The sequence below is a fragment of the Eptesicus fuscus genome, chromosome 23 (assembly GCF_027574615.1).
Source record: "Eptesicus fuscus isolate TK198812 chromosome 23, DD_ASM_mEF_20220401, whole genome shotgun sequence".
Lineage (NCBI taxonomy): Eukaryota > Metazoa > Chordata > Mammalia > Chiroptera > Vespertilionidae > Eptesicus > Eptesicus fuscus.
In genome coordinates this window covers 13,154,391-13,169,608 of record NC_072495.1, presented here as the reverse complement: position 1 = coordinate 13,169,608, position 15,218 = coordinate 13,154,391, and the positions used below count along the sequence as shown (strand labels likewise).

General features: G+C 46.9%; 1 protein-coding gene across 1 annotated transcript; it reads left to right on the top strand.

The window, feature by feature from the left end:
* The first annotated feature begins 13,672 nt into the window (after nt 1-13,672).
* Nucleotides 13,673-15,009, top strand: CLDN5 (claudin 5). The gene has a single exon (XM_008142605.3). The coding sequence runs from the start codon at nt 13,790-13,792 to the stop codon at nt 14,444-14,446; it is 657 nt and encodes a 218-aa protein (XP_008140827.1). The 5' UTR covers nt 13,673-13,789; the 3' UTR covers nt 14,447-15,009.
* The last annotated feature ends 209 nt before the right edge of the window (nt 15,010-15,218 follow it).

Genomic DNA, 15,218 nt, shown 5'->3' with positions numbered 1-15,218 from the left:
TAGGTAGGTTCTGTCCACCATCTTGAACCCCATCTTAGGTCCAGAGTCTCTGACTCACTTCTGTTTCTCTGGTCCTGAGATCCACAGGCCCTCAGAGCCTAGCAGGTGGCTGGGGATGGTCCCTTTCCTCTGAGAATAGGAGGCCCCTTGACTTCTGAGTCTGTGGCCACTCAGCTGAAAGACTACATTTCATCTTTCCTAACACCTAGATGTGGCCATGTGACTACAGTGGAATGGTAGCTTCTGGGAAACGTTAACTTCCTGAAAACCTGGGCTCTTGGCTTTGTTCCTGTGAGATCTCTTCCCAGCATCACCTTGCATCTGGGGGTGAGGGTGGGGCTTCAGTTGTTCTATTGTTGTGTCCCACCCCTTCCCCCCACCACACTGCTACTGTTACTGCTCCTGCTCAGAAATGCCTATTTCCACCTTCGCCCTGGTGAACTCCTACTCATTCCTCTAAACCAAGCATGTCAAACTCAAAGGCTAACATGGGCCAAATAAACAATGTTTAAGTTTATGTGGGCCGCAAAAAAAATAAAAGCTTCAATTTTCATAGAAACAGAGGTTTATTTCGGTAGAGACATGCTGAATACAAAGGGCTGAAATAAAAATAAAATTTTTAAAAAAAGGAAAAAAAAAGGGGAGGCTGAAATAAATGAGTAATCATTAACAGAAAATAATAGAACATTTTAATAAAAATTAATATTTTTTCTTGAACATTAACTTACTAGACAATGAATAACTGCCCAAATTAATAAGGGTAATGCAAATAAACCTATTTTTCTTGTTCTCCGAAAGCAAAATATTTCCTGTTGCTCACACCAAACAAGTCAGTCCAAGACTAATGACATGGCAGTCGGCTGCTAAAATATTCGCTGCTAATATTAGTGGGGAGAAATGGTGCTCCTGCACGTAAGGCATGTAAGGGAAATGAATGCAACACAATTATAGTAATCAGTCATTAGTGAACATTGTAGTTCTTTATTAATAACTAGTAGCCCTGCGCACGAATCCATGCACCAGTAGCTTTGTGGGGCATGGCCGCTCCATGCCCCCTGCCCAGAGGCTCTCCGCCACCCAGAGACCCATCCACGGCCAGGTGCAGAACACTTGCCTCGTCGCCACAGCAATGAAGCAAGCATTCCACCAGGCCGCTCATGCTGCCCACCCTCAGCGGCCGCACCCCCGGGACTGGGGGACTCTGGTGGGGCTGAGAGAACTGGGTGTAACCATCTTGTGGCTATGGGCGCCACCATCTTTGTGATGGAGTGACGGTTAATTTGCATATTATCCTTTTCTTATATAGGAATTATATCTAACAGGATATTGTAAAAATTAAGTTACAAAATTTTTATTAAAACATTTCTAACATACCGTTATATTGGCTGGGCCACAAAAATATTCATGTGGGCATGCTTGCACCCTCTTTAAGGGCAGTCCCTCTCCACAACTTCCCAGTCTCCCAGGTAGGTGGCAGTTTCCTATCTGCCCAGCTCTTCCCCACCCCATCACTCAGTCTGTGGAGTCTGGAATGAGAGCAGGAGAAGACACAGTCTGAGGCAGCATCCTTAGTTGTGTGGATGTTCAGTTGGGCAAGCATTTGCTGCATGAGTCAGGCCCAGCCAAGGCCAGTCATAAGGCCAATCACAAGGGCATTCTGGTACTGCCTCTTTGATGAAAGTATAAAGAGAAGAGGGTGCTCTAGCTGGTTTGGCTCAGTGGATAGAGCATCGGCCTGCGGATTGAAGGGTCCCAGGTTCTATTCCAGTCAAGGGCATGTACTTTGGTTGTGGGCACATCCCCAATAGGGGGTGTGCAGGAGGCAGCTGATCGATGTTTCTCTCTCATTGATGTTTCTAACTTTCTCTCTCTCCCTTCCTGTCTGTAAAAATCAATAAAATATATTTTTTAAAAAAGAGAGAGAAGAGGGTGGTTGCAGGGGTGAACAAGGGCAGTGGAGGAGTGACTTTGCACACTCTAGACCCTGCCAGTCTCCCTGGGCAGGTGGGTGGGTCGGGAGGTACGACATCCTCCTGATTCTGGGAAGAGCTAAGGGCCAGGGCAGTGTCCTCACATCCTTGGCGTGGTCAGCCTGGCCCTGGATGTCCAGCTCTGACTCACTCCTTGTTTGGGCAAAACCTGGCCTGAGTGCCAAGTCCCCAGGGTTTAACAAAGGCAGGTCAAGCAGAGATTGGATCTGAGGACCAGCTCCTGGGAACAGTGTGGGTGCCTGGTCTGTGTTTACAGCTGCTTCCTGCTCCTGGCTCTCCGTCTGGAGAGCTGGGTGTGGCCACCGTATGAGGAGGGGGTGGGGGGGATCCTCTCCCATACACCCTGCACACTAGTCCTGAGTGTACAGAGCAACCACAGGGCACTGGGGACAATAGCATGGGAGCTGGCAGCAGGTGACAGGCTTAAAACATTCTGAAGTTGGTGTTTTGGGGAAAGCGGGCAAATATGCTAATCTTAGAGGTTATTACCTTTTAGAAGGTGACCAGTGAAATAGACAGAAGGTATAATTTCCAAACAGGTAAAAGGGTGAAAAGAGAATAAGAAAAATCAAAAATATTAATCTAAAAGAAGACAGAAAGGGTAAGCAGGCTTACCATATTAACAGAATAAAGAAAGAAAACCATAGTAATATTTCAATAGATGCAAAAAACCCCACACCTACCCAATAAAGTTAAATTCATTTATAATAAAAAATTTCAGAGAACAAAAATAGGAATAAAAGCTAATAGAATAAAGGAACCTATTAAGAAACTACAGCAAACAACACAATGATGAATCATCCCTGCCAGTTGGGGAGACTGCTACACGGTGTGTTGCTCCATTGGACATCCTACCAGTGGTCGGCAAACTCATTAGTCCACAGAGCCAAATATCAACAGTACAACGATTGAAATTTCTTTGAGAGCCGAAAACCGACTTCTGTGCATGGGTCACGAAGTTTCAATTGCACTGTACATGCACGCCCGGTGGAAGAGCCACACTCAAGGGGCCAAAGAGCCTCATGTGGCTTCCGAGCCACAGTTTGCCGACCACTGTCCTAGACAGTGCAGTAAAACAAGGAAAGGAAGTACAAGGTACAGGGTTTGGGAAGAAAAACACAAAACTCTCATTATTTGCAGATGATATGATTATCTACGTGGAAAACCCAAAGGCATCTACAAATAAATTGTTAGCATTAACTAAGGGTGCTGGATTCAAAGTGAAATTCATTTGCATTTTACACATTAGCAAAAATCAGAAGACTTCAATTTTAAAAAGACACAATCTAAAATAGCAACAAAAATATAAAGAATCCTAGAATAAATCTAATAAAAGAAGTGTAACCCTATCATATAGTAAAATAATAGCTGCGACACCTCTTAGTGCCATTATTACTCTAAGGCCTAAGCACTTTAATACATTTTACCCCCTTTGTTTATTAGCTATACTATTCTTTGTTCTGTTTTTTTTCTTAGTGATTGATTTACTGTTTACAGAATCAATTTTTTACTTAATGTACCATTAAATTTCTTTTAAATTTGTTGAGGAATTTTTTTTGCATGATTCAGATAGACATGCTAGTCTCCTCTTAATCTTTTTAAACAGCTTTCTTGAGATATAATTTATATGCCATTACAAGTCACTCACTCACCGTGTTTTTTAGCCTAGTCACAGCTGTGCCACAGTTTTCTCACCCCAGAAAGAAACTGTCACTTCATTAGCAGTCACTTTCCAGTCACTTCCTGTTTCCCCTCCAAGCCCTAGGCTAGCCACTAAACAAATTATCTTTATACAGATTAGCTCTTCTGCATATTTCGTATAAAAGGAACCAAATAAGTGTGTCTTTGTACCTAGATTTTCACTTAGAATAATATTTCCTATATTCATCCATGTTGCAGCTTATACCATACAAACATTGTCCCTTCATCAGTTGATGGATATTTGTCTCTTTTCCACTCTGGATATTATGAATAATACTGCTGTGAACATTTGTATACAACTTTTCATGTGGGCAGTTGTTATTTTCTGTTTTTTATAATAATCATCCTAATGGGTGTGAAGTTGTATCACATTGTAGTTTTGATTTGTATTTCCCTAACAAATAATGATGTTGAGCATCTTTTCATATGCTTATTGGCCATTTGTATATGTTTGGAGAACTATCTATTTGAATCTTAGACCATTTTTTAAATCTGGTTATCTGTTTTTAATTATTGAACTACAAGGTAAAAATATTCTAGATACATGCTTCTTATCCGATAAGTTGCTTATATTTGTCTTATTATGAGGGTTGTATTTACATTTTCTTGATGCTGTCTTGTTAAGCACAAAAGTTTTAAATTGTGATTAAAGCCAAATTTCTATTTTTTATTTTATTCTCTTAAATATCTTATTCTTTTTAATACTTCTGTAAATGTAATTGATTTTTTATTTTTAAATTTTATTTTCACATTATTCATTGATAGTATATAGAAATAGAATTGTTTTTTGAAAAAACTTGTTTATTAATTCTAATAATAAAAAACTTGTTTATTAATTCTAATAATATTTTAGTGGATTGTTTAAATTTCCTATATACAATATTATTTCATCTATAAATAGTGTTAGTTTTACTTCTACAATATTATTTCATCTATAAATAGTGTTAGTTTTACTTCTTTACTTTATTTCACCTATAAATAGTGTTAGTTTTACTTCTTCCTTTTCACTCTTGACCTTCTAATTCTTTTCTTGTCTAATTGACCTGTTTAAAACCACCAGTACAACTAAATAGAAGTAGTGAGAGCAGACGTCTTTGTTTTGCTCCTGATCTTAGGGAGAAAGTGTTCAGTCTTTCATCATTGTAGATGCCTTTATTGGATGGAAGAAGAGCCCGTCTATTCCTTGTTTGCTGTGTGTTTTAACAAGAAAGGATGCTGGCCTTAGCTGGTTTGGCTCAGTGGATGGAGCTTCGGCCTGTGGACTAAAGGGTCCCAGGTTCAATTCCGGTCAAAGGCACATGCCTGGGTTGCAGGCTTGGCCTGCAGAGGCAGCCAATCGGTGATTCTCTTTCATCATTGATGTTTCTATCTCTCTCTTCCTCTCCTTTTCTCTCTGAAATCAAATAAAAATATATATTTTTTAAAAAGGAAGGATGCTGGATCTGTCCAATGCTTTTTCTGTGTCTATTGAGATAATCATTGTTTTTGTTCTTGATTCTGTCAAATGGTGTACTACATTAGTTAATATTTGGATGTTAAAACAATTTTGCATTCTTGGAATAAATCTCATTTGGTCATGTTAGATCATCTTTCTTATAAGTTGTTGAATTCAATTTGCTAACATATTGTTGAGTCTTTTTGCATCTCTATTTATGAGAATTATTGGTTGTTGTTTTCTTGTGATATCTTTGTCTGACTTTGGATCAGGGCAATTCTGGCCTCGTAGAGTGAGTTAGGAAGTATTCCTGCCCCCGCTATTTTGTGTGTGTGTTTAAAATTGATTGATGTTTGTTATTCTTTTAACATTTGGTAGAACTTATTAGTGAAGACATCTGGTCCTAGACTTTTCTTTGTTAGAAGTTTTTAATATGACTAACTCAATATATCCATTCAGATTTCCTGATTCTTCCTGAGTCAAGTTTGGTAGTTTGTGTTTCTAGGAACTTGTCCATTTCATCTAGGTTATCTACTTTGTTGGTATACAATTGTTCACTTTTATTATTAGCAACATGTCGTTAGTGATATCTCATATTTCATTCTGATTTCATTAATTTGTCTTCTCCCTTTTTTTAAAGATCCATTTAGCTAAAGGTTTGTTAATTTTGTTGACTTTTCAAAGAACCAATTTTTGCTTTCATTGATTTTGAGGTTTCTGTGGCCCAGAATATGATTTGTCTTGGCATAGGTTCTCTGGGCACTTAAAAGAATGTCTATTCTGCTGTTGTTGGCTAATGTTATATAAATGTTTATTAGATCCTGTTGTGTAATGGTGTTGATTCTATCTTCTTGCTGATTTTCATCTAGTTCTATCAATTGCTGAGAAAGAAATGTGGAAGCTTCAACTATAACTGTCAGTTTGTCTCTTTTCCTATTCAGTTTTATCAGTTTTTGCTTCACATGTTTTCCAGCTCTGTTTAGTGCACACTTAGGATTGCTCTGTCTTCTTGGTGGGTTGACCCTTTTATCATTATGTAATGTCTTCTCTGTCCCTGGTAATTTTCTTAATGAAGTCTACTTTATCTGATATTAATATAGCCACTCCTGCATTTATTTGATTAATGTTTGCACAATATATATTTTCCATCCTTTTGCTCTCAACCTACACATGTCATTGTATTTGAAGTGAGTTTCTTTTAAATAGCATATATTTGGGTCTTTTTGTTTGTTTGTTTACCAATATCTGTTGTTTAATTATTGTATTTAGATCATTTACACGTAATGTAATTATCAATATATTAAGGCTTAAGTCTGCCATTTTATTTTTGTTTTCTGTTTGTTCCCTCTTGTTCCTCTTTTTATTTTTTCCTACCTTCATGTGGTTAACTTGGACATCTTTGAGAATTTCATTTTGAATTATCTATAGTATGTTTAAGTGTATCTCTTTGCATAGCTTTATAGCAGTTGCTCTAAGATTTTTTTTTTATAAACAAAACTCATCCAAGTCTACTGGTGTTGACCTTTTACCATTTGGAATGAAGTATAGAAACCTTACCTCCATTTGTGTCCCATTACTCTCCTTTTTGTTTATTATAATTATCTTAGATATTTCCTCTGCATATACTGAGAACATCTTTCGGCAGTGTAATAACTTTTGCTTTAATCATCAAACATAATTTAGAAAACTCAAGAGGAGAAGAAAAGTCTATTGTACTTACTAAGATTTTGCTTATCATATTCTTTTGATGTTCCAAGATTCCTCCTTTTACCATTTCTTTTCTGTTTAAAGAACATATTTTAGTCATTCTTTTAGAGTACATCTGCTTATGACAAATTTTCTTAGTTTTTCTTCACCTAAGAATATATTTATTTTTCCTTCACTCCTGAAGGATATATTCACTAGATATTGAATTCTGGGTTGACATTTTTTCCTTCCAGTACTTAAAAAAAAAAAGTGCTACTTTCTCCGGGCTCCATGTTCTGATCAGAAATTCTTAGTTGTTTGATTTGTGAAGTGTCCTTTTTCTCTGGCTCCTTTCAATATTTTTCTTTGTCTTTAGTTTTCAGTTTTTAGTTTATGATGTGTCTTGGTGTGAATTTCTTTGTGTTTATCCTGCTTGAGGTTTGGAAAAAATCTTGAATCTGTAGGGTGTTGTTTTTTTTAAATTTTCTTTTTGCTAAATTTAGGAAATTTCCAGATACTATTTCTTTAAGTACTTTTTCTTATCCCCATCCTCTTTCTCCTCTACTTTTGGAACTCCAGCGACATGGATGTTAGATCTTCTGTTATGATCCCACATTTCCTGAGGCTCTGTTCTTTTTTTAGTTCACATTCTCTTGTTTATATGTAATAATACTATTATTCTATCTTCAAGTTTACTGATTATTTCCTCTTCCCTTCCCCCATTTTGAGGTTGAGCAAAACTCTAATCTGCTGTTAGTTCCATCCATCTTAGTCAGAATCGGAAGCTCTCCTTGACATGAGGCAACGCAGAAGAAAACTATAAGAAATTATAACTTAATTTATATCTTCTGGATATAGAAGGACTTTTTTATTATTAAAAATAAAGATAGCCGAAACCGATTTGGCTCAGTGGATAGAGCTTCAGCCTGCGGACTGAAGGGTCCCGGGTTCAATTCCGGTCAAGGGCATGTACCTTGGTTGCGGGCACATCCCCAGTAGGGAGTGTGCAAGAGGCAGCTGATCGATGTTTCTAACTCTCTATCCCTCTCTCTTCCTCCCTGTAAAAAATCAATAAAATATATAAAATAAATAAATAAATAAAGATAGAGCCCTGGCCAGTGTGGCTCAGTTGGTTGGAGTGTCATCCCACACACCAACAAGGTAGGGGGTTCAATTCCCGGTCAGGGTATATACCCAAGTTGTGGGTTTAATCTGGTCGGGGCACATGCAGGAGGCAACCGATTGATGTTTCTCTCTCACATTGATGTCTGTCTATCTGTCTGTCTCTCTCTCTCTCTCTCTTTCTCTCTCAAATAAAAATAAAAGTAAAGATAGAAATCACACAGAAAAAATCTTAATAGATTTAAGTACTCAAAAATTTAAACATCTATAACATCTTGAAAAAAATCAACAGATTGGGTAGCAAATGGCAAAAGGATGTGCCACATATATGATAGCAAGTAATGTTTCTAACATACATAGTGAGAAAAACATCAATATTCTATGTGGGTACATAGACATTTCATTAAAGAGGAAATAAAAATGAGCCATTTGAATTGGAAAATAAAATTTAACACCTAAAACTAATCCTATATAATAAAAGGCTAATATGCAAATAGACCAAACAGTGGAACAACTGAACAACCGGTCACTATGATGTGTGCTGACCACCGGGAGGCATGTGCAGAACATGGCGGGCATTGGCCGCAGCGGGATGGTGGAGCAGGTGAGCGGGGGTGCTAGACCAAGGCAGGGTGCCAGTTGCTGTCATGGGGGCAAGCATCTGGTGGTTACTGAAAATTCTTTGCTCCCGCACACCACGGTCTGGTCCCGCCCTGCCCAGCGCTCGCACCTGTTGCTGGTGCCGGCCCCGCTCACACCTGCAGCTGACACCAGAGCCAGTCCTGATCACTCGGCACCATCAGCGGGTTTGAGCAGCGGCTGCCAGCCCTGATAGCCCCTGAGGGCTTCTCCACCTCCCCCAGCTCCTGAGGGGTGATCGGGGCGGCAGCCGCATGTGCAAGTGGGGCCCGCTTCGCCAGCACGTGGGAGCGGCGGTGGCAAGAGGGGGACTGCCAGCAGACAGGCGACCGGGGGCGCAGTGGGAGGGTCCAGGTGGGGGCGAGGAGGATGGGCCAAGACCCACCCCTGTGCCTACCGCAGCCTTGCAGCCCACAGTTCCTTTCAAGGTGCATGAATTCGTGCACTGGGCCCCTGATATAAAATAATATTGAATGTCAACTATAATTGAAAAATAAAATAAACTTAATATAAACTCATTACAAAGAAATGCAAATTAAAGTAAGATACCACTTTCTACCTATCCAATTAGAAACATTTTTAAACTGTGAATACCCATCGCTGGTGATAGGTAGTGAAAATGCATATTCAGATAAGTGGTCTAGGTCCTGGGTGTGAGCCAGAAATTTTACATCAAGGAATTGTTCCTGGGGAAATCATCCCAAAATACCAAAGCTTATGAATAATGACATTCATAGTAGCATTATTTATAATAAAAAATTGTCATTTATAAAACTGTCTTGAGGGACAGTTGCATAACCAAAATCATCATCATCAAAATCAATCCATTGTCTACCTTGAGCCACAAAGTGATGTCCACTAATCCCCTTGACAATCATTTGCATCCCCATTTTACAGAACCTCAGAACAGATTGCCCTGGCCATGTCCCGCCCCGCCCCGCCCCAGGAGTGATTGAGATAGGCAGTTGCATCCTGGCTCTGTCCAACTCCCAAGGCCATCTTGCACGCAGTTAGAAACAATAATCAAGAGGATGTTTTTAACAAAGTAGGAACATGTTTACAATATGATGCAAAATGAAAAAGGAGGATCCAGAATCACTCTATGATTAAGTGCAAAGAGTATAAAATTATTGCAAAATGCAGAGAAGGAAGGAATCTGAGAAGGAAAAGGTTGTGAGAAAGAGGCCACAGAGTCAGTGCAGGCACAAGGGGTGAGGGGGTGGGGGGCAGTGAGGGCACTGCTGTTATTTCACAGAGCCTTGGCTGGCCTCCTCCAGGCTCTGGGGAGGGGAAGGGGTGCAGTTGTGAAGGCCCAGGGGTCTACAGCACCCTGGAGCTCTGTCAACCAGAGCTCTCTGCCCCATCCAGGGAAGGTAAAGCCACAGTGCCCTCCAATCTGACCAACAGCCAGTGGTGCCCACTCTCAGGGAGGGGACTAAAGTCAGATGATTTGTGAAGGTCAAGGGAGCCAGGAAAGACGTCTCAAGAACCTGGAGGGCGCTCAGGAAAGACCTCAGAGGACCCAGGATCAGTGAAAGCCTCCTCTCCAATCTTGCAGGCTTCACCACGGACTTTGTAACCAGTGGTAAAACTAAGGCCAGGAGAGGCCAACTCACTCGTCTGAACTGTGAATTCACTGGCTGTTTGCCAAAGGGCGTTCTGTGCATGAGTGCAGGTGGTGCCCCTCTAATGCAAGCGCCTCAGGCCCCAGAGCGGGCAGAGTGACACCTGGAACCAGAGCTGCTTCTGAAGCGCTGTCTTGTTCCGAGAAACATCTGCTGCATTGGAGGAAAACATCCTTACCTATTTCAAAGCCGAAAGATAGAAGAAATGTTGGTTTTCACTTCCCCTGAAATGAAATCCCTTAACTAGGAGCTTCCCAAAACTCAACCCCAAGGACTCTGGAGCCTAAGTTTAGATTGTCCTTGCAAGGTCACCGGATAATCCTGGCTCGGGGTCAGCCAGCAGCTGCTCAAGATAATTTTGCTTTTCTGCTGACTCGGGCTTTTCCCTCAGACAATTAATGAGATCCTGCTGCACTTCCCCTGGGAAAGAGAACAATGGCTGTAAATGAGCAGGTGGCCTTGGCTGGTGGGAGCCCCTTGCCACAGATCAGGGATTGACGTCCCTGCCCAGCCCTGCACCCTCTCTGAACTGGGCTTCCAGGCCCTCCCCCTTCCATCTGGCCTGAGCAAGCTCCTGCTTGGGGTTCCACCCCTTCCTACCTCTGGGCTCTTGCTAGAACTTCTTCCCAGATCTTAGCTCCTCAGAGAGGCCATCACTGCACCACATGCTGTCTCTTTCCCCAGGCAACAGGCACACCTTACCCAGTTACTGGTTGAGGGTGAGAGCTCCCTGGGTTGTGCTCCACTAAAGAATGTGCTCAGCATGCAATAGGTCAGGAGATCCTCCTGAGTGGAAGGAAGGGTGGGCTGTCCTCCTGCCTCCCCTCCCTAACCCCTCCTCCACCCTGCCCTTGGTATGAGCTGGCCTGGCTGTGGTAGCTCTGGTTCCACTGTGGTATTGAGGTAGAAATCAGATTGTAATAGGTGGACCCTGTCAGTCCCAAGATACTGTGATCCCCAATACACTGTGGGGCTATCCCAAAGGGTCATGAGATTGCTGGGGGCACCATTGGCTGCCAGGCTGGAGGTGGGCCCAAGGATGGGCCCCAAAGTGGTAGATGGAGGGAGGCAGGTGGGCAGGTGAAGGGGGAGAGCCACATGCAGCTGCACCCCAAGCTGGCTGAAGGAGCAGCAGACAGGCCCCTACCTGGTACAGATGCATGAAGATGGCCACTGTGTTGAGATTCGTTCCTGGATACTGGTGGGGAAAACCAGCAAGCAGATGGACAGTTCCAGCTTGGACCTCTGGGAGCAAAGCTAGGGGACGTGGCAGAAAGGCCTCTGAGTGGAAGTGGCCTCAGCAACACAATGTAGACGATGAGCAGGCCCCAAGCCAAGGGACAAGCACTGAAGGCAGAAAAGGCTGTGGATGAGAGACAGACCAGCCTGAGGGCCCAGAGGGAGGCAAGTCTGGGCGGAGCATGGAGTGCGTGCTACAGAGCGACCAGGCCCAACACGGCCAGACACACGTCACCCTAGGCCACTCCCAGTAATCAGCACTTTGTCCTTGGGCAGTGAAGAAAGCCATGCAGGATTTTAGGCAGAGTGTGAGTCGGGGAGGGGCCTGCTGGGATGGCCCAGCTACCCTGAGAACAGCCCAGTGGGCAAGGGTGGGGCCCAGGCAGTCTGAGGACGCAGAGGTCATCCTGGGAAGAAGGCGGTGTGGATGTAGGGGGGGACCTTGGGCAAGGTCCCTGGACTTGGACTGGGGGAAGCAGGACTGAGAGGGTGGGGTGAGTAGTATAGCTGGGCCTCCTGTAGTGGATGGCAGAGGGGATGTCCAGGAGGGTCTGCAGGGTATTGGGGGGGGGGGGGAGGGGGCGGGCGGGGTGTGGACAGTTTGCAGCAGGAGGGTAGCAGCCAGTGAGGTGGTGGCTGGGAAGAGGCTGTGGTTCTTGGTGCTGGGAGGTAAGGTAGGGGTAAGGAAGGAGGTAAAACTTCCCTCCACATCCCACCCCTGCCCGCAGGGCCCAGCAAACTTGCCTTCCTCCCCATGCTGGAGGAACAGGGTATTGGCCTTACCTCAGAGCCACCTGAGGAAGGAGAAGGAACCAGGACCCGGAGCGACAGCTTTGTCAAAGCTCCCAGGCTGTGGTTGACCTCAGAATACCAGGTCTTCTCTGGGGAGGGCCCTGGCTAGCAGAGTCAAGCACCTCAGACCATAGGGAAGCACAGGCAGACCAGGGGCCCCAGTCCAGGACAAAGTAGACTTTACTGGAAACAAGGGGGCTGACAGAGAGTGAGGAGGGGGTTGCCAGAAAGGGCTGGTGCCCCACCTGTGGGGCTCCTGTGTTCATCCTGGTAGGCCTTTCGAGAAACTGCTGGGCCATTGTGCAGAAGAATGCCCGGAAATCCCGAACCTCCCTCCTCTAGTGAGGATGGAGGCTCTTCCTCCTCGCCAGGAAACTCCAAGTTGGCTTCCGGAGGCTGGTCTGGGGGCTGGGGTGCCAGAGTTACCACTGGTGGGAGGGCAGAGCACAGCCCCTCTGTCCCTTTATGTCTCTCCTGTCTGAGGCCAGAGTAGGCCTTGGAGCTGGGCCACCGCAGTACAACCTGGATGCTGGGTCATTGGGGAACACTGGGGACTTTCTGAAGTGCTGTCGCTTGAGCTGGGCCTCCCAGGATGGGGGATGGGCAGCATCTTAGGAAGGGGAGCAGTCTGGGAAGTCTCCAGGGCGGCAGCAGAATGGGAGGAGGAAGGGTTTCATGACAGACCGTGCCTGTGCCTCCCGCTTCGTGCTGGGGCCTCAGGCCCCAGGGAGGCAGTGATTGGGTGGGCAGTGGTGCTGGGAAGTACCTTGGATGAGGCAGGAGGCCAGCCTGACTCGAACAATTCTGCCTGGCCTCTCAGCCTGTGGGAGAGACTGCGCCAAGACTCAGAGGGGCACCGAGCAGTAAGGATGCGGTGAAGGGGTCTGGGTCCGCTTAGACTCCAGGGCGAGCTTGGGAGAAGATCCCACACGCAAACCTTTACTCGGTGGTGATGATGGGGACTCCCTCGGACCTTGGCCAGGGAAGAGTGGAGCTGGCCTGGGGGTGGGGACCATCAGGGCTCTTTCCGGGAAGTGGCGGGGGAAGTTGGGGATCATGTAGCTCCTGAAATGGCGAGGCGGGACATGCAAGGGGGTGGCCGAGGAGGAGCGTGCTGGCAGCCGCCCCAGGCCAACCCAGAATGCGCTCGGCCACAATTAGACAACCGACCGCGGTGGGGGCTTGGGGGTGGAGACCGTGCGGGGAGCGGTCCCCGGGCTCTCCGCTATCCTCACTCGCGCTAATTTTACTACCTGCCGGCTACTGGGGGGCGTCGTGATTGGCTGCGGGTCGACAGCTTGAGCGTGGATTGGCTGCTTGGGCCAGGAGGCCGGACCCGAGTCCGCCCCCCGAACTTTCAAAGGGGAGGGACCCCGGGAGGTGCCGGTAGACGCGAAGTCTGTGTTCAGGCTGGTGGAGCAAGCTGAGAGGGCAGTGAGGCGGCGGCGCGGGCGCAAGGGCACCAGAATCCACGCAGGGCGCCGATCTGCTCGGCCAAGGCACCGCCGCGCCCCCCGCGGAGGTCCCGGGGCCATCGGGCGTGCGTCTCACCTCCAGCCATGGGGTCGGCGGTGCTGGAGATCCTCGGCCTGGTGCTGTGCCTGATGGGCTGGGTGGGCCTGATCCTGGCGTGCGGGCTGCCCATGTGGCAGGTGACGGCTTTCCTGGACCACAACATCGTGACGGCGCAGACCACCTGGAAGGGGCTCTGGATGTCGTGCGTAGTGCAGAGCACGGGGCACATGCAGTGCAAGACGTATGACTCGGTGCTGGCGCTGAGCACCGAGGTGCAGGCGGCGCGGGCGCTCACCGTGGGCGCCGCACTGCTGGCGCTCCTCGCGCTCTGCCTGACCCTGGCGGGCGCGCAGTGCACCACCTGCGTGACCCCGGGTCCCAACAAGGCGCGCGTGGCTCTCACGGGCGGCGCGCTCTACGCATTCTGCGGGCTGCTGGCGCTCGTGCCGCTCTGCTGGTTCGCCAACATCGTGGTCCGCGAATTCTACGACCCGAATGTATCCGTGTCGAACAAGTACGAACTGGGAGCAGCGCTGTACATCGGCTGGGCCGCCTCAGCGCTGCTCATGTGCGGCGGTGGCCTCGTGTGCTGCGGCGCCTGGATCTCCGCGAGCCGCCCGGACCTCAGCTTCCCCGTCAAGTATTCGGCGCCGCGACGGCCGGTGGCCGGCGGTGACTACGACAAGAAAAACTACGTCTGAGGGCGCCAGGCACGGTGGGGGCCCTCGTGTCAGCCACGCTCTCAAGCCGGAGTACTGGCCATGGAGCTCCGCAGCCCGTCCACTCCGACCGTTACTCGCTGGGTCCTGGGCGGTGCCCTGCCCTGAACAGGCGACGCGCACTTGGGAGGACTTGCTCGGTTTCTTTTTCTGGGGGCATTGTTGGCTCCGACGTGGGTGGGGCGCAGATTCCTTGGTTGTGTGGGCGCTGGACCAAAGATGCCACTTCTCTCCCCGTCCCTGGTGGTCTTGAGTGCCACTGTACTTTCCAGCAGTTTCTGCTGATTCCAGAGGGGCAGACTGAGGGCCCCGGGGGCCCCGGTCTGGGTTGCATGAAGGATGTGTACAGTTGGCCTTTACCCCATCAGCAGTCCCTGAGCCCAGGGGGCCCAAGAGACTTGATCTGGACCTCCCGTCCTCCCCCCCCCCCCGTCAACCCAGCAACTCCTCAGGCCAAGATCCTGAGTGTGGGACTGGGGTGCTGTCCTCCTTGGCCGTTTGGGGGGAGGGTAAGAATTTGTTTAGTAAATGGTTTGAAAATCCTCCCACCTGTGTTCTGTTGTCTGTGCTGTTACCACTTGTGCCCAGCAGCCCCCATTCATCCGCCCACACATCGACTCCTCCCAGAAAGGCTCCTGTGGGGACCTTCCACAGCTAGCTCCGGAGTCCGTAAGGTCCCACCCACAGCCTTTCCTTGGGTCCTCTCTGCCACATGATCTCCTTCGTGCAGCGTAGGAAACAGCCAAAGCTCACT